Here is a 20,539-nt window from a genome sequence, read left to right on the forward strand (position 1 = left end):
AAACTCCATCCAACACTTATCATATATTGGATTTGGTGATGTGAGGCTTGCATGTAGCCACTCGGGCTTCGAAAACCATGCAATGAAGCTCCTGCCACACAGTTTGTGTGTTGATATTAATATTAATGTAACTCTTCAGATCTGGAATCTGCAGAGCACGATTTGCCGCTGTTCCTAAAATCTTCCATTTTCCAATAACACCACTTATAGTTGAAGGTGGATTACCTAACAGGGGTGAAATTTCAAAAACTGACTAATTGCAAAGGTGGCATCCTATCATGCTTCACTGAGCTATGGCTAGGAGCTTGGTTTTATTCACCTGTGGCAACAGGTCTGATTGAATTCTGGAAGTTAATTGGGAAATGGCCTTGATTGATTTTGGTCAGGCTCTCACGCAATTACTTGACAATCAAATTCATTCTCGTCATTGATTTTTGTTTATTGATTCTGTGCTGCGGTTAAGTAGTTTTGTATGAGTCAAACCGTTATTTAGTTGTAAACTTGTATAAAGAATCAAAAGCATTTCAGAAATTATTGGAACTAAAAGAGAACTGATGCTGAATGAGAATTGATCTGTTTGTGTAAATCAGAACAGGACAGAGCAGATGTTGATAAAAATGTATTAAGGTTCTACACAAAACATAAGGTCCTGTTTAAACTGTATTGAGAGATGTTGCGGGAAAAGGGAGGTCTGACGCACACACACACACACACACACAATCATTGACAGCATCATTGTCTTGAAACAAAAAAGTAATTCCTGTAGATGTCTGTGATCAGACAAGGCTGTATAAAAAGCCCTGGATGTCAACGTCCATGAGCACGATCAGTCCTGAGTTTAAAAGGGTCTCCTTCCTCTTCCTCCGCCTCTTCCTCTTCCTCCGCCTCTTCCACCACCTCTTCCTCTTCCACCACCTCTTCCTCTTCCTCCTCCTCCTCTGTGAGAATGTAAGTGTCCAGCCGCCCGTCTGATCTTCCTCCTCTCCTCATGATGGTCACGTTCAGCCTGTTGTTGAAATCGCTGCTTCTCTGTCTGAAGAAAGTACAAGTATAACTATTAAATTAATGGCAAAGCCAAAATGACCCACAACTTGTACATTTTTTGTTGTTGTTGCTCCAAAAGGATAAAAAAATGACTTGGCTGCATCTCATCAGTGTTGGGTTGTGACTAACTAAAAGCAGTGACACAGTAGACTAGACTGAACACAACAATAGCTCTGCTGCGTTAGAAATAGTGTGGCTTTCCAGTGTAGTGGTCACACATCTTGCTCAGCTGTAATCAAATGCGGTCGTTCTCTCTCTTTCAATAAGTGCTGGGAAGCTTGATTCATTTGAGTGATTCATCAGCTTCCTTTAGTCATACTTTGGTTCTTTTGGACTGTTCACGGAAATAAACCAGCAAAAAAAAAAAAAAAAGGTCCTTGCTTGGCATTTACTTAACTACAACTTAAATAAAATGGATGGAAAATCAACTACTGCTTAAACTGTTCAAAGAGCTGGACCTAGAGTCCAAACGAATCCACTATTACATCAATTTTGTTTTAATTCTTTGCTCTACGTTGAATACAGCAGCACAACCACAGAACAAGCTGCTGTTTACATGTGGACACCACGTCTGGAAAATGAATAGTTCATCCAATTTGATAGAGTGATTTTTAATTTAATGCATCCTTGATAAACAGCTGTACTCATTTCTTTGAAAAAATGTACTGACCCAAACCTTTAAACATTAATTGTGTCATCCTTGATTAAAAGTGCCATAACTCCTTGAGAACTACAGCAGAACGGGTAGATCATCACTGAACAACTACACAAGCTATTCAATAACTTCAGAAGACATGGATTATAGCGCATTAGTCAGACGGACTACTTTCATTATAAATGTTCATTTATTTTTAATGGTGCTTGAATGACCATGAATGGAAAAGACGGTGGCACTTTATTTTACAGTATGTGTACTTGCATGTATTTATAATGTACTTACAGTATATATATATATATATATATATATATATATATATATATATATATATCCAAGAAAGTTCTGGTATTATAATGTAACTACGTGGGGTAGGGTTATGTTCAGGGTTAGTAACTAGTTATTACATAGTTATTGTAATTACTATAATATAATATGTCCATGAGGAACAGGACTGTATAATAAAGTGCTACCGATACTTCACACGAGTAAACAGCATGCGAGTAAGCGGTTTTTGTTTTTCATTCCTTTAATGCATAGAACATCATGTATATGTTTAGATTTTGGAAGGACCGAAAGAACCTCAAACTAGCCAGGTATTAAAGTAGGCCATTTAAAAGTCCAGAAAAAAGCAGCTGAGTGATTTGGCTCGATGATGTGTATGACAGACAGGAGGAGTATGGGAATTAAATGGGCGTGCCAGTGTTCAAAGGACAGAAAACAACAGTGAGAATTCAGGGCATACAGAAGCCAATCTCCAGTCTTTGCTGTGAGTCAAGTCAGCAGAAATCGGAGCTGGGAATGAGTCTGAGCCAAGTTTACCACACCAAAGGGTGTGACATGAAGACAGAACAAGAGAGAGGAATCACTTTTACCCAAGTGTTGACTTTATTGATAAAATCTATCTATCCATCCATCCATCACATACACACACACACACACACACACAGTTGCAATCAAAATTATTCAACCCCCTTGACCTGCAAGGCATTTTGTGCCAGAGATAAGGCTGGACAATTATGGCCTAAAATCAAAACCTTGATTAATTGAACATTTACCTCGATTACGATTAATGAACAACTATTTTGTTTCTGTTTAGTTTTTTTGCCCTCATAGTTTACTGACAAGGTTTGTACTGTAAATATGGTTGACTACTAAAGGTGAGATATTTTTTCCTATTGTAAGAGCGATCTGTGATCACTATCAGCAGTAATTTGATCTATGTTCATAACATTTCTTACAGATAATTGCTTGGTGTAAGAGATAAATAAAGATCAGATAAAGATAAATTAGCGCAGTACCTGTACGAGTGATTGCGTGTGTGAATTAGTCATACCGTCTCTGTATTATTGTGAAGCTGGGGATTGTAAATAGCCTAGTTCCTTCAAAAGTAGAAAAATATGCTATAATAAGTTTTGAGATTCTAAGATACTTTAGTGATAAATCACAGGACAGTGCTGACAACTAGTTTCTGCGTTCCTCTGTGCGCGAGATCTTCACAGCTAATGTTTATATGAGTGTTCGTGCCACAATGCAGCTGTGTGAACTAGGGCTGTCAAAATGGCAAATATTATAAAAATTTGAATTATATTTGAATTTAAAATGCTTTTTGAAAAAAAAGTGAAAAAAGTGGATAATATTTAAAATAATGTTTATAAACCAATTATAATTAAGTAGCTAACAAAACAGCATCATGTGTGCATGCATAGTTTAATTCAAAGGGGTGAAAGCCAATAACACAGAGTACATTTTTCATTTAAACATGAGATGCAGTAGGATGGGGAAAACCCACCATAAAGTCTCAAGATATGTTTAAAAAAAAAACTGAACCCACCTTAATTTTACATGGCTTTCTAAACATGTGGCTCTATTGTGTGAGACGTGAGTGAAAGAATAATAGAAGATGTCCCTCTCTGGAAAATGCGTTAACTATGCATTCTGTGTGAATGGCTTGGTTTCAGTTTTGACGTAAATAAGATCTTCTCCACATTCTCTTTTTCCTCCATATTATGTGTATTTATGCTTTATGCAATAATAAGACATCACAGCAGCGCTGCATCTAGTTGCTTCAACTGTATATGTTAACAAAAACATTACAATGCAATGACACTTATGTTGTCATCGCATCTCGTGCGCCACTGATAAAGGCCAAAGTATAATTTGACCATCCGCATCCACGCACCGTCCACATTATGTAATTTTGGTCATCAAGAGGGCTCGCGGACAGCCGCACATCCGTCCATACGGTCTCAAGAAGTGCCTGCACGCGGACGGGGTGCGCTGCTGTCAACAGTGCCTGCACGAGGTGAATGATGACAGAAGTGGTACTGCTCGTCGAGCTCGTCCGCCTTCTGAAAGCTGTGCAGACGAGGCTGTGTGTGAGACAGAACGGCGAATGTGAAGTAAACCCGGGGCGGGCCTTAAAATTCGAATGTGGATTTTTTTTTTTAATTCGACGAATATTCGAAATTCTATTTTTTTTTGACAGCCCTAGCGCGAACATGGGAGCTCGACCCAATAATACACAGCCGCTCATCTAATCGCTTGAACGTCCAAACCATAAAACAAATACAACTGACAAAGTTTAGTAAAGACGCAAGGCTCACCGCTTGCGCGCCATCACTATGTGTTGAACCGGCGTTCACCTCCGTGTTTGGCTTTTATGCCACTGACTGGAGAGCAGAGTCATGTACGTGGTAGTATGCTTTTAATGGGGAAGTATTAACAGGATTAAAAAACCGAAAAAACCGTCATGGGAAAATTACGTCAGTTAGAGGTTCTGAATTTCGGTTTCGATTACTTTTCGATTAATCATCCAGCCCTAGCCAGAGAACAAAATTTTATGAAAACAATTCAACAAAAGCATCAGTGAACTATTAGAAAGCTTCTTAATTCTCATTCCAGTGTTTCTGAGAATTTAATCTTGCTAAATTATGATAGAAAATCAAACTGGTTCCAAACATTCATGTTCAAAATTATTCAACCCCCAAAAGTCGAATTTTGAAACTTTTTATTCTTTGAAACCACCAATAAACTGGTGCTCAGAAGCTTCTGTCACCTCTCTACTGCAGTCTCGGCTCATTCCTCGGCTGTAAAAGCTTTCATATCACACTGCCACTGCTTTCTTCAAACTCAACCAAATATTTTCAATGAGAGTTAAATCTGGAAACTTAACAGGCCACTCAAGTAGATCCTATGACTGATCCCTGAACCAAGCAGAATAGATTTGGATGCAGGAAAGTCCACTGATCATCAGCTTCAGTCTTTGCACTAAATGCACACAATTCATGCCAAAATGGCCTGATACTTCAAAGAATCCATGATTTCCACTTCCTGCAACATTGAAACACCCCCCTAACAGGACTGGACCATCGAGTTAGTGTTCTTCTGCTTAAAAGCTTTGACTTTTGTTTTGCTCCAGACATACTGCTGATCCATGGGTCCAAAAGATCCAGTTTGGTCAATATTTTAATAATTTAACAACACATTTGTATGCTCACAGTTCGATGTTGCTTAATGGTTACATTGACATACAGGGAAACAAATGAGATACAAGTATGTTTAGTGTTCAAGTGTTTAAAACATTGATTTGACCTTTTTATGATTTAATTAAATATAAACTTTATAAACTTACAAACCCTGTGCAGTTCTTACACCCAGTTTGAGAAACCCTGGTTTTTAATGCATTTGTTCTTTCTCTTTGCTTTTTTATATCAATATGGTAGAAGCAGTAGCAGTAGTCAGGATAAATTACCTAAAATGAGTAACCTACATTACATTACTAACTACAGTTTTCATCATGTGATCAGTAATAAACTACAGTTTGTAAGTAATCTACCCAACTCGGTTTATATTTCTAGGTTTACATCATCACAACTGCATGGACATCATCTGACCAGCTGCAGTAACTAATTAACACCCAGTGAAAATGACGAAACAGGATAGATGCGTCATCATTCTTACCTTCTTGAGAGTGAAAGTGAGCTGTTTGCTTCCAACTGCGGTGTCATTGAGGTTCAACCTCCCCGAGCTCTCCTCCCGCTGGAGTCGCTCCTCCAGAGACGTCCTGTGTGAGGTCAAACAGAGTTACACTCAAGGGATCCAGCAAGAGAATAGAGCAACAAATATCCAATGACTCAAATAAAACTTGACGACATGAAACAAATGATTGCAAATCTTTTTACTTCTGTACATTTTCAACAAGAGATGAAAAAAACAAGGGTGAATGTGGAGGAACTACTCGCCTCATAAAACACCACCAGCACACACTTTTGAGGTATCATATGTGAAACATCAGGCTTTTTTTATACATGGCTCATTTAGTCTGATATAGTGAGAATATGGAGGAAAACATTTATACATTAAAGCAGATACATACCTGTACATAAAACGATAGAAATATCAATCCTCGCTCTATACCTCCAAGAGTGTCTTAGAAATTAGATTATATTTAGATGCTTAGTTTGATGATCAAAACATATAATGCAATGCAACACAATAATGTTGAACAAATAAACATCCCTCAAAAGCCTGATGATCGGATTTGAGAGATTTTTTTCTAAAAAAAAAAAAAAAAAGTTTGGAAAAATTATAATTTGGTAATTAATGAATGTGAAGACAAACAATTTTTGCTTTTGTCATAATGTGCATTTAAGGATTGTTCACAAAACCATGAACATATTAATAATTCTAAACAGTCAATTCTGATTTCATGTTGAATTTGACATTGCAAAACCCAGCTAGGTTAAGTGTAAATGATTAACGGTGTAAAACCTCAAATCGGAGAGCATTAGATGATTGTCTAGCACTTTAAAAAACTCATTAGGAGTTTCAGGAAGACATGCTCGCTATATTTGGCACAGTAATTTATTTGAGAGTCAGCGTGTTACCTGTCAATAAACCACTCGCTGCAAGTCAGACAAGGTTACGACAGGACAGCCATTTCTGTTATTATCAAAATAATATATAGAAAGCACATTTCTTTAACGGTCACTGTCATAAACATGCTGTATTTTTCATCACACGTCTTCCCCGTTTAAAAAAATTATTACATAATAATTTAGTGAATCTTTGCTGCAAAAATGATTCTTTATAATCAATTTATCACAGCTTTGTCACATGAATGCAATGAAGAAATCAAGATACTGTTATCCACATTTTCCACTGTTCAGAAGTTTTTCATGGGCAAAATCCAGTTATTTCAATACTGATCCACACAACCATGAACTCTGGGTTGAGTGGGTTTAAAGGTAATCATACAAACTAGATCTCTGATGGTTTTGTGAACCTGTGTAATGCAGCTTTACGCACAAGTCTTCAAAGTGAACTCGTGACAGATGAATCGTTCTGTGAGCCACACGGACAGAAAATAGACACTGCTGAGGATGAAGGGAAGTATACTTCAGGATTTAAGCTCTAAGTACACTTGATCCCAATAACAGGGTTTCTGTAGGTTTTATGATGGTAAACCTAAAGCTTTAAGACCTTTTCAAGACCAAGTTAATCAAATGGACGGAACACAATACATTTCTATGTTCTCTAAATGTACATGCATAGGCACACTATGAGTTGCATTACCAACAGTCTGAAAAAACAACTTCTAAAGTTCAGAATTTAATTCGCTGTAAGTGGAGTCTCAAACCACCGAAGACTTTATACATTTTGTGTGTTCTTCAAAAGTACTGTAAGGTTTAAAGTTTTTTTTTTTTTATTTTATAAAATACTAACTTGTTATAATAATAGTGAGAAAATAATTTTAATGGAACTTTTTTAAACCTTAAAAAAAAAAAAACCTTAGAAAGAAAAACTTGCTTTTTTTTCATATACTTAATACACAATGCTTTTATTGCCCAAATAGTGATATAAAGAAAAAAAGAAAAAAAAAACTGCAATAAATAAAAAAAAAATAGCAATTTGGTGCACTTATTATTAATATGGCCAAAAAGGTTAACTCATGTGATTTTTATAACAGCATGCAATTCAGCACTACAATGATAGCGAGTTGTATCATTATTTGAAACATTTCAACATTATTTTTCTAATGATTTTGATCATGTTGTAGAGATTTCTTTTAACAAAGTTTTGTCTATGTTGATAATTTAGAGTCCTTAGACATTAATTTATTAAATATGATATAGGGTTCCCGACTGTTAGTGGTTTTCTCTGTTCATTTCTTTCAGTGATCGCTCTCTTTTTTTTTTTTTTTTTTTTATAATTTACAGAGCCTAGAATATGAATATTACCAATCACTAGAATATGGAAATAAGGGTAACGTTTGTGCGTGTTTTCCGGGGCAAATGTATAAAGATTGTTAAATAAACATGAACTTGAGATGCAAAATGCTTCAGAATATTCTAACTGACCCTCTGATGTCACATGGACTACTTTGATGATGTTTTTCTTACCTTTCTGGACATGGACAGTATACCGTACACACAGCTTCAATGGAGGGACTGAAAGCTCTCGGACTAAATCTAAAATATCTTAAACTGTGTTCTGAGGATAAATGGAGGTCTCACAGGGTTTGAAACAACATGAGGGTGAGTTATTAATGACATCACTTTCAATTTTGGGTGAACTAACCTTTAAAGTTGTTCAGATAACAATGAGAATGATACATTTTTTGCAGAGCATGAAACATTCGATGCCATAACGTCATAATTTTCTGCTCCAATTTAAGGAAGCTATAAATGGTGGAAAGGTGAATTAAGCCTTTTAAGACACAGAGAAGGCCTGTATAAATGATTTCAAAATGATCTATGAAAGGAGTAACTCACTTCTGCATCTTCTGCTTGCGGGCCACGTCACCGAAGCTGCGAAACTCCTCTCCTGCTTTGATCTGGTAGAATCTGGGCTGGCTCTGGGGCTCCTGCCGGCGGCTCCTGATCGGATCGGGGCTCTGTAAGCTGGTGTCGCGGTCCTGCTGCCTCCTCTCTTTCCTCTGGTTGAAAGTGCGCTCCCGCTCCTCGGCCCGTAGAAGACGCCGCTGCTCCCTCACTTCCTCCACCCAGCTCTTATCATCATCATCAGAGCTCTCCTCTTCCTCGGAGCTGCCACGGCCTTCCACCTCCTCCTCTTCCTCATCCTGCTGGAGAGATCAGGACAGAAGTCTCAGCGTGTCATTGTGAGGAAAGTTTCTTTTCTGTATTATTTGCTTCACTGTACTAAAGAGTTTTCGATGAGCTGAGAGATAACAGGAAATCATTTAATGTTTATGTGCAAATGTTACTTTAGCTTCTTTGCAACAGCGCATCTGGAGGACATACAGTAGTTAGGCAGCTTAAATGAACATATGCTGAATATGCATTATGACTGGATGAGATCAAAGCATCTGGATTTGATGAAGGTATCAATGTTGAGTTTGGGCGTTTCCTCTTTGTTGCAGTCTACAGCCAACGCTGATTGACTGAATGAAAGGAAAATAAGTCGTCAAGAGACTTCTGTCTCGTACATTTAATTGAAATGGAAAATTGCCATGACCGTCATCTACATGCTGCACTACATGTCAACAAAGACATTTCTTTTTTATTTTTATAATTATACAGAACCTTGCCATCTACAGCGCTATCATCAGTGAAATATTACTACAGATTAGATTTATATTTCTTTATATTTCTTGGTAGTGAAGTGGCATCCCTAGTTGCCGTTTTACTGTCTGGTTGGTCCAGTCTGAAATACAGCTAAACAGTGGACATACTGCTAACCACTGACCTATAATATAGAAGCGGCTTCACTGTCTGTTGGCAGTTTAGAACGCGATGAGCGATCCAGTCGTATATAGATCAGTGCAGCTAACGCGTTTTCATTTCTTCCTCGCTGCTCTAAACAGGGGTTGCTTGTGGCAACACAGCACAACTTCCTGTGTTTGCAATGCATTCTGAGCAGCAAAGAAGAACCGTGCAGCGGTTAGGCAAAGCTAGCGATCATAACTAGGTATTGTTTAAGAAAATGGTATCGGATCGGTATATGGGTTCATGTACTCGCCGATGCCAGAATTTGTTGTGGTATCGATGATATTTCCGATACTAGTATCGGAATCGGAACAACTCTAGTAATAAGTAGTGCTGGGCGGTAAACCGGTTCATACCGAAAACCGGTGTATATTTTCATTAGGATGTTAATTTTGAATATACCATCATACCGGTGTATTTAATTACTCAGCGTTTGGAACGAACGTTATGCTGCGCCGCGGCCGCGAGACACTGTTTCAGACGGACCCTTTACAATGTTGCACTTCTAAGCAGCGACTGCGAGATGTGGTGAGGGTAAACACAGCAGTGCTCTGGTGTTACGTTATAACGCCTGTTTCACACAGTCCGTCTGCTGTGCGTATTAACGGATTCCAGCTGCACGAGGTTGCGGTTCGTCAGTGCGTTCAAGGAGCGGAGTCTATTTTTGCTGTGCTGCAAGCGCTGAATTAAAGTGAAAGCGCATTGTTTGCGGGAAAAATTAACATGGATTGACATGGAAACGCAGTCACATGGGTTTTTGGCTAGGTTTAAAACAAGAAAAAGAGCCCTTTTAGATAAACAAGGAAAACAATATATATGTTCACTTTTATGGAAGCAGAAAAACAAAGTTCATTAAGACCCGTGGGATTGCTTGTGATAAAGATTTAAATGCAAAATGCTCGAGACTGTTTCTGTCTGTGGTGTTTTAATTTTAAATATTTTAACAAGAAAAGTAGGCTAATTATTGTGTTTAAATGTTTTGCCGCTTGCTTGAGCAGCTTATTATACAAACCTAGAAGCAGAGGTGGGTAGAGTACCCAAAAACTGTACTCAAGTAAAAGTACTTCTAGAAATATTTACTCAAGTAAAAGTAAAAGTACTAGTCTTGAATAGTTACTTGAGTAAGAGTAAAAGAGTATTGGATAAAAAATCTACTCAAGTAGTTAGTTACTAGTTACTTTGGGTCATATATACTGAGCCTAATTTTATTTAGATATATAGATAAAATGTATGTAATGTATGTGTGCGTGTATAAATGTATACATTTAATCAGCCTTTACTCCAATTTATGTAATTTATTATAAAACCCTGTCTGTTTACTTAAGTAACAGATATAGGTGTCATGCCATAACATATTTTTAATACGACTGACTTTATATTAAATGTGAATTTAACATTGAAAGTTAATGTGATATACATATTGCTACTAATCTTTCATTGTTCAGAAAGAGAGCAAATAACATTTACATTATTAAAGATCATTTTCACTGACAGTCTAGATTTCAATCACTCTCAGAAACTCCCATTAAAATCACTGAAACTGTTAACACTGTGAAATCAATATCTTAATTAAAGATTCGTACACACATCTGCACTTTGTTGTTTCTGACGAGAGAATTCGCCATAAAGAGGTATTCAGTCAGTGAGCGAGTGAAGGAATCACCGGCATTTTAGCGATGACTCATCGGAACACCTCTGATTGGCCAATGCTTTAATAAGCTTAAAAGAATCATGTGTGATTTGTTATAATGCACAGCGCTGTAAAAACACATCTATCTCTGGCTCAGCGCCAGCAAGCAATCACAGATCTGCTGATGATATGACTCGCTGAACGTACTCGCAACGGTGTGATTGTATTAAAATTAATAAAATCTTAATCGGCTATTTTTTGTCTTTTGGAAGCTGCATTCAACTTGACTCCCCTCTGTTATAAGCCACACACGTAGGCTACAACAAACTAATGTCACAGTGGTATCGTGTACTGTAATCGAATGTAGCCCAAGTTATTACCTGTTGAACAGTAGACAGCACACGCGATGTTCATCTAATAAGGATCTCCAGCGCTAGCAAATAATAGCCTTTGCAGATTTGCTTTCAAATCAGTGCAGTTCCAGCCACGTTTTCAACGCTCTTTCTGTTCTTAAACGTTACAACTCTGAGTGAACCACTTCAGACGCTCAGCGCGTGCGGCAGGGAACTGAACGACTCATTCAAACTGATTCATGAACCAATTCACTCGTTTGCCAATTGGTTTGATCAAGCCTTTGAACAGAATTGACTCAAAAGAATGAATCATTCACGAATGGGCATCGCTCATTGCCCAGAGAAAAGTAGACGGCGCGTTTGGAATAAACTGAAGCATTTATAACATTTATTGCATTAAGATAAAGTAACGAGAGGAGCGTCGCCCACAGTAACGAAGTAAAAGTACAGATTTTTCCCCCAAAATTTACTCAAGTAAGAGTATAAAGTACCCATCTTCAAATATACTCCGAAAAGTATTAGTTACCCCAAAAACTTACTCAAGTAAATGTAACAAAGTAAATGTAACTCGTTACTACCCACCTCTACCTAGAAGTAAAATGCATGAATAATGCGTTGTTTATATTTATTGAGTTCAAACTTATGTCTATATGAAAGATTGTTCTGTGATAAAAGAATTATATATTTTTTAATTATATTGGTTTTAATTATATTTTAAAATATTAAATGGCAATACTGACCATCGGGAATTTCATCTTGGTTTATCATCAAACCGTTCCGTCCCTATTTTTTAACCCTCAAACCAGAATGAACTTTGTGACCCCTCGTAAATCTTTAAATAAAAGATAAATAGAAATTGGAAATGCTGCACTGGCAGCTAGCTTAAAAGACAGCTGATTTCAGTTTACATTTATTTTATTTCAGGAAATGAAAGTTTGCTTATGGTTTTCATTTAAATAATTATAATAAACCCTGATCTGCAAAGGCATCTGAAACAGCCCCAACGAGGAACGTTCAGACAGTCCGAGGCAAATAATCAGCATGTTTTATGTCTGACATGAGAAATGACTGGTAGCGTTGTGTTCAGCACGAGCTCAACGACTGAGCGTTATAATCCACACGGGTTTACTGTGCAGCAGTATGATTCACGAACTATAACGAGAGCTCACACTGAACCACAGCGTCATCTGATCAGACACCATAAACCCACAGGTTTTACATACAGAATAAGGCCTTCTTCTCACAGAACAAGGGTTTTACTTATATACCAGCATTCAAAAGTCTGCAATCATACTTCTACTAGGGCTGGTGGATTAATCGAAAAGTAATCGAAACCGAAATTTAGAACCTCTAACCGACGTAATTTTCCCATGTCGGTTATTTCCTGTTAATACTTCCCCCTTAAAAGCGTGTGTAGCCACATGACTCTGCTCTCCAGTCAGTGGCATAAAAGCAAAACACGGAGGTGAACGCCGGTTCAACAAATAATGATGGCGCGCGAGTCTTCACTAAACTTTGTCAGTTGTATTTGTTTTATGGTTTGGACGTTCAAGCAATTAGACGATCGGATGGGTATTATTATATCGAGCTACCATGTTCGCGCAGCTGCACTGTGGCATGAAAACTCATAGCTGTGAAGATCACGCGCACAGAGTAACACAGTTGTCAGCACTGTCCTGTGATTTATCACTAAAGTATCTTAGAATCTCAAAACTTATATCATATTTTTCTACTTTTGAAGGAACTAGGCTATTTACAACCCACAGCTTCACAATAATATAGAGACGGTATGACTAATTCACACACGCACTCACTCGTACTGGTACGGTTTACCTTTAATCTTTATTTATCTCTTACACCGAGCAATAATATGTAAGAAATGTTACGAACATAGATAAAATAACTGCTGATAGTGTTACACTGATAGTGTAAGAGCCCACTTCAGCACCGCGGTGTTCTGGTGTTCAGGCTCACGCAGAGAGAGGCGTCTCAAAACACGAACACCGAATTTGTCTGTTTTTGCTCTTATACCGACAAATACATAAAAAATATGTGAAAATACCCATCTTGGATGGTAGGTCCAAAAAAACTGTCAGTTATGTCTTAAGTTAAAGTAAACAGTTGAGAAAAAAATCGTATGTGTATTATATTGGATGCATTCATTGTCTCTTAAAGTGGACGTGCCTAATAGGGCTTGGGCGCCGCGTTGCATTCTGGGACGTAGCAGGCATGTTGATGAACAAATAAACATAACGAACATACAAATTCAACACTTTCAAACAGGGCCCACTGGTACAACCTGAACCGGGGCCCCGCAAACCCCAAACTACGGCCCTGTTTACAGTACAAACCTTGTCAGTGAACTATGAGGGGAAAAAACAAAACAGAAACAAAATAATCGTTCATTAATCGTAATCGAGGTAAAATGTTCAATTAATCGAGGTGTTGACTTTAGGCCATAATCGCCCAGCCCTAACTTCTACTCTGCAAGGGTGCATTTAATTCAATCAAAAGCGACAGCAAAGCAATTGAATTATTATTTTTTCCAAATACATACCATTCTTTTCAACTTTCTACTCAAAGAATCAAAAACATTTAAAAATCTTACAGGCCCCAAACTTTTGAATGGTAGCACAAATTCTATTAATCACCATTAAGAATTTTTATTGCCATTTTATATCATTCCATCAATAAAATTCCGAAATAAAGCCTATGGCAAAAAGCGTAAAAACGGCTGTAAAAAGTGTTGAATTAAAGAGAGTGTGTTGTGTACCTGCTCCTCTTGCTGAACAAGCTGGCTGAGTTTCTGCCTCCTCTTTTCACCCACTTTAGACACGATGGGGTTGAGCAGCCGAAACTCCTCGCTCCGCTCGTCCACCTGGTATTCAGGGTTCTCGAACATCACCTTGAAACGGTCGTCCGTCAGGAGATTGGCTACGGCCTTGAGAGAAAAACAGAAAATGAGTGAGACTTGTCTAAAAGATTTCTGCAGTCCATCCATGTGGAAACGTGTGAGAGAAACATTGCCCACATTGCCCTTTTTCTTCTTCTTCCTGGTCGAAAGCTCACTTTCCTCCATGAGTTTCATGGCCAGCTCCTTATTGACCTTGGGCAGCTTCTGTTGAAGACAGGTCAGAGCACCGATGAGACACGAGAACCTTACTAAGGCTTGAAGTGTGCACTTAATCAAATCACAATATATGAAGTGTGTGTGAAAGATCTCTGAAGCGTCTAACTATCTGAACACATCAATTTCCTCTCAGAGCTGCTCGGAGAAAAAAACGATCATCAGACACGCACACAAACTCAATATTACTAGAATCTACTTTTCAAAGTTATAATTATAATAATAATAAAATTACAATGTTTCTTCCATTTTTTAATTTTAACGTGCAGCAAAAATAAATAAATACATTTATTAATTAATGTTTTATGAATTCATGTGATTACCACTGTCTTTAAAAACATACAAGCATTTTAACAAACTAGTAAATTAATTCAACTGGTTTAATAGAATGCATTTATTAAAATTGTATGATTTTAATTATTACAATTTAATCAAACTATTAAAATGGAATGAAATGGAAAACATAATAACGTGTTGTTAACGTATGTAAGTTTCATAATCTCAATAAATCAAACATGCTTTTTGATGACTAAATTATTAAACAGAATCCAGAAAAATTTAACTGAAAAAAAAAAAAAAAACTTTTCATTGGGACCCAACACAACACTGGCTAACTAAACTGCTGAAATCTGTATTTTTCCTACTGAAAAAATAGTTTTTGTAAAATGATTTCTGGTTGCACTTTATTTTACAGTATGTGTACTTACACTGTATTTGTTCTGGTAATACAAGGTAACTACATATTGTAGGGTTAGGTTCAGGGTTAGTACCTACTTAGTACATAGCTATTGTAATTACTATAATAAGTACACACTATGCACATGAGGAACAGGACTGTATGATAAAGTGCTACCCGATTTCTTCTCACCAGCGCTCCTGTGGTCTTCATCACACACTGAACGTGTCAACAAGCCTCACCTTGAGCTGCACTCTCTGAGTTCGCGACTCCTCGATCTTCTGCCGGATTCTGTCCTTACGGTACTCTTCATAAGCGAACGGGTTCGCCATGGTCTTCACCTACGCCAACGCACAGGAATTAAACACAAGTCCGCATTTAAAAACCAAAACCAAAAACATGAACAAACAAAAGAGCCAGATCTGCACCTTGTGGTAGAGCCTGATGTCCATGAAGAAGCCGTGCATGTAGGCCCTGAGCAGAGGAGAGCCAATCAGGTGCGTCAGACCTTACAGGAGGAAAACAACAAGCAACGTGTCAGCAAAGGCAACTCAAGTTCAAGAATCACAAAGAACAACACCGTTAGCACAAACAGTATTACTACAACACAACATTCTTCAAAATATTTTTTTTTCCCATACAGGTTTGGACGAAATGGACGGGTGAGAAAATTATGATTGTGATTTTTGGGTGCACTATCCCTTTAAACAGATTTAATGCACAATGTATTATTGGTTATATATTACTATTAATGATGAAAAGGTAGTTAATGTGTGTATACAGAAACATTAAAGTGACCGTTCAGCCAAAGATGAACACAGTAGTGTTGGGCGATATGGTCATTTTTCAGATCGTCATATCGTCAGCCCGTGAGATCGACGATACACGATATTATCGAGCAAGGGTGGAGCAAGAGAGAGACTCTTTGTTCTTGTCATAGCATAACTATTGGGTGTTTTAAACCGCGCAGGTGCACGAGAGAGAGCCTATGGAGTCACCAATAATAAAAAAAAAAATACTTTCAAACACTGATAAACTAACGTTAACTATACAAATACTGTATTTAAAACAGCTAGCTCATATATAGTCAGACGCAGCTGTCATATCACACGTCCTGTGACAAATCTGCCACATCTGCACACGAAAGTTATCAGTCAAAAGAGAAAATCAAAAGTCGATTTCATTTAAAGTCCAACAGTTTAACACTAATATTGGACATAAACGAACACGTTAAATATAAAGTATTTAAAACAGGTAAGTTGATATATTTGGACTAAGTTGAATTGAACTGATGCATCAGTCATACAGCGCTCCGGACCGCGAGCCTCACGACGAAACAGACGCTACAGAAACAAGAATGAGATGCATTCTGACATAACTGTGGCATTAAACTCAGTCAGTGAGGGCTCTTTAAAATATTGAACATATATAGGCCGTTCAGATTACTTGTTAAAGTGCAATGCAATACCTTCTATCTGCAGTTAATGCACAGTTCATAGTTAATGCACTGTTAACTAATGTGACTTCACTGTAAATTGCTACCTAGAATTTTTTTGTATATTGCAACTATACTGAGTTAGCATCTTATTTGTTGAGTTTATCGACTTGCGTGTTTGGGTTCTTCATTTCATTGCTTCTCAAGAGCATGTTCGGTTCAAATTTGAAAAATAAACTGAACTGGACCTCATCACCGCTGCAGGCCTGACTCTGTCCTAACAGAGTCCTCTCTGATGAACTTTACTATGCATCAATCTTTGATCAGTGCTTGCAAGTGCACCTCGTGAGTACTTTATGAGCAGACGCACGTCATGACTAAACATGCTCCTGAGTGATAAACTATAACTGAAGACTCAGATACAGAAAGAGACAGATTTACCCAGGTTCTCCAGGTCTTTGCGTGTTACAAACTTGTAGTCGTCATAGATGGTGCTCTCTGGGTTCTCCTCGAGCTCCTCTGTCAGGTTATCCAGGAAGGAGCACCAGCGTGGAGCCGGACCGAGAGCCTGAAGACAGAGGAAGATGAGGAACAGCCTCTCGAAACAAGGATGCATCTCATCAAAACTGTGGTGATAACTGGTCAGATGTCACAGAGAAACTAATAGAAAGAAGTTGCCTGGATGAACACTATATTTATGAGCCATTAAGACTGCATCGTGACATTTTCATGACAATCAAGCTCATTGCCAGTTAATGTGGAAAAAAGACCCATAATGGCAATATCTGTTGTGACTGCCAACAATACAAGCTGATTTAGAAATGAACTACAAAAAAATAAAAGAAAGCCCTCAAAGCTCTTCACTACAAACCCTCAGATCTCATTATTAATGAATCAGTAGATTAATTGCTATTTGATTACATTTTAAATACTGAAATTGTTAAAGTTTTATTCATTCTTGTTATTAGACACGTACATTTTTAACGTCATTTTTATTTTTGATTGTATTTTAAATAATAACTGAATCGGAAATTGAGTCAAGACACCATTTTTGATGAAAACATGTATTTTAAATCCTGAAACACAGAAGCCAGGAAAAAAATAAAGAGAAAACACATAATTTGGAAGAAATGTTTTCATGCCAGCGTGAAATAAGAGTCGTTTACATTCATTCTTGAGCTCTTACAAACATGTGGGACACATTGACTTTTGTGTTATGAACACGGATAAATATCAATAGCAAATGATAATGGAAAACATTTTGTGATAACATTTTGTTTCAATGTGAGGAAAATAATGCAAAAATCCCAATGGTCCTTAAAACAGGCCTTCATTTCACAAATTATTATTTAATGTTTTCTTCTTTTGAGATTGTTGTGAAATGTGAGCAGGATTTTTCTTTACGAGATTCACTCAACCGTGTTTTGTTTGATCTCTCACGCGTGCGTGTGTGTGTGTGTACACTCACCTCTAACACACACACACACACACACACAGTAAACGCTCTCATATTGTCAAACACAGAGTTATATCATGTACATGAATCAGTACATAGTTTCTCAGAAACGTTTCAGCCGCCCTTAACTACCATCGCCCTGTTAACTATAAACACTGTAAAAGCACAGGAGGTCTTGCCTTTACTTAGAAAGTCAGGAAAAGGTGTAGCTGGTGAAACAAGCTGTACACAGATGAGCCATGACTAATCAAGAAACGAGGAACAAAATGTGCTCAAAGCATCGGCAGATTTTTACAGGTACTCACAGGGATGTAAAAGGTGTTCATTTTGGGATCTTCATTGGCAGTGAAGAGCATACCTGTAAATTGAGTCACAGAACAGCAATTAGAAAACAAATGCACCACTGATGGGACACAAAACCCTCATACGCAGTGAGTCAGCTGATGTATATAGAGAGTCACACTCCAGCTGTGTAAATATAATGTACTCCTCATGAACAGCAAACAGCTTCTGGTCACTGTACCATTCAAAAGATTTTGATCCGTTAAGTCTGTCATGTTCACCAAGGGTGCATTTGTTTTATAAAAAACACATTAAAGACGTCTTGTCATTTTAATTTAAAAAAGTATATTGCCATTGTCATTCACTCACACTTAACCTGTGTAGTTATTGATTTTATGTGCATGTCATCTGTTATGTAGAATTGGTTTTAATGAACTGTTTTTGAACAGTTGTTGTTTCTAATGGTGCTATTGGTTGCTACAGTTGACATTGACTTTTACAAATTTCATTAAGAGCTGAAAACTATATAAAATGGTCCGTGAGATATTAAAATATAATACTTTGTATAGGTGTTGCAAGAAGTTGCATTGCATAATTAAAACCAATTTCATACATGCATTTACATATTCATCTCTATTTTTACAAATACTTAATTATTTTTGACATAGAAAATAATAAAAATGAATGAGGATTAATAGAATTTGCACCACTATTCAAAAGTTCAAGGTTGGCATGATTTTTTTTATGTTTTTGAATGATGTTAATTTGATTTTTTTTTAATACAGTAAAATGAGCAATACTGTGAAATTATTATAATTTAAAATAACTATTTTTCTATTGTAAAGATATTTTGCTGTATTTTCAGCATCATTCCTCCAGTCTTCAGTGTCACATGATCTTCAGAAATCATTCTGATTTGCTGCTCAAGACACATTTCTGAAAGGACTCTTTAATTGTATAATAACTGGCTGACTGCACATGATCACTTACATATGTGCAAACTTTGATCTTTAAAATAATTTGACAAATCCTTTAAAAAAAAAGGCTAAAATATAATAATCATTTCCACTGCTAACCCTGAGCTTTCTGTGTCATTCACATCCATTTCAGCTTGTTATGCTGCTTGATTCAGTATCTCTCATCATATTATTTTAATGCATTGTCACAATTATGAAAACAGGTTTGTATTGCAAATAGTTTTACAGTTTAAAACATTCTTCTAATTGTATACCTAAATCTAATAATTCAGACGTCTGGCACATTCACAGAACATTGCTTACTTCTGAGTTGCAAATAAGGTGGATATTACATAATAAAATGAATATTAGATTAGTCTTTTGTTTCAAAGAGGTTTTTAGTGTTTTGCTTAAGATATGCTGCCGATACATGACTTGCAATTTGCTTTTTTAAGAGACAGTCACATCCTAAAATAATATTCCCGCCCTGCAAGCAAGATGAGATCAATCACTTCGGTCTGCTTTCCAGTAAGAGAAGGATTATCGTTTCTAAATATGCTACAAAGTTTATGTTGGCATCTTTCAGTATGTATGCCATGAAAAGCCGATTTGGATTTGAAGGGGCCAGTTAGAAATGAACTCGTATCTTCTTGTGGTGAACTAACCGGAGCCGGGGTAGAGACACACGTCATTGATGTTGGCCTGCGGTTCGATGGAGGAAAAGACTTTCCCCTGAAATTAAGAGATTAAAAAAAGGTTACGCATTTGATGCTTTTCCTTTGAAGCTTCATTGCTGGACGTCTGGATATAAAAGCCGGACTTACGTTGTCTTTATTCCACATCTTGATGATTTTGGAGTCGGCGGAGAGCACCAGGTCCAGCTGGTTGTGGAAGTGAAGGGACTTGATGGGCAGCCCGTAGTAATGATCTTTAACCAGCAGAGGACGTGAAGAACGAAGATCATAGACGAGAACCTGAGGACACATCACCACTTCAAGTCAAAACGAGCACTGCTAAGTCACTCAGCAGTGTAAATCTGAAGAGTTTACGGATTAGAAACGGAGGAAAGACCCCAATCTTGACCTGTCCAGTGCTGGTGCCCACCGCCATGCCCAGAGAGCCATTAAACTTCAGAGCGCTGACGGACGGCAGACCGTCCACCCTTCAAACACAAGAAAACCACACAAGGATGAGG

At 37.4% G+C, this 20,539-nt stretch overlaps 1 protein-coding gene across 2 annotated transcripts in view; it reads right to left on the reverse strand.

The window, feature by feature from the left end:
* Positions 1-604: 604 nt before the first annotated feature.
* nol10 (nucleolar protein 10) overlaps positions 605-20,539 on the reverse strand; it is a 32,356-nt gene continuing 12,421 nt past the window's right edge. The window contains exons 10-21 of one of the 2 annotated variants that reach the window (XM_059519445.1): positions 20,428-20,506; positions 20,169-20,318; positions 20,010-20,076; positions 18,412-18,464; positions 17,092-17,218; positions 15,644-15,723; positions 15,458-15,556; positions 14,444-14,530; positions 14,186-14,353; positions 8,476-8,783; positions 5,663-5,765; positions 605-1,033 (exon numbers count right to left, since the gene is read on the reverse strand). In XM_059519445.1, the coding sequence (XP_059375428.1) occupies positions 839-1,033; positions 5,663-5,765; positions 8,476-8,783; positions 14,186-14,353; positions 14,444-14,530; positions 15,458-15,556; positions 15,644-15,723; positions 17,092-17,218; positions 18,412-18,464; positions 20,010-20,076; positions 20,169-20,318; positions 20,428-20,506 (1,516 nt within the window). In that variant the 3' untranslated portion in view covers positions 605-838. Of the gene's footprint in view, positions 1,034-5,662; positions 5,766-8,475; positions 8,787-14,185; positions 14,354-14,443; positions 14,531-15,457; positions 15,557-15,643; positions 15,724-17,091; positions 17,219-18,411; positions 18,465-20,009; positions 20,077-20,168; positions 20,319-20,427; positions 20,507-20,539 lie in introns of both variants that reach the window. The other variant, XM_059519444.1, reaches the window with a different exon arrangement.

This window comes from Carassius carassius, chromosome 31, assembly GCF_963082965.1.
Source record: "Carassius carassius chromosome 31, fCarCar2.1, whole genome shotgun sequence".
NCBI lineage: Eukaryota > Metazoa > Chordata > Actinopteri > Cypriniformes > Cyprinidae > Carassius > Carassius carassius.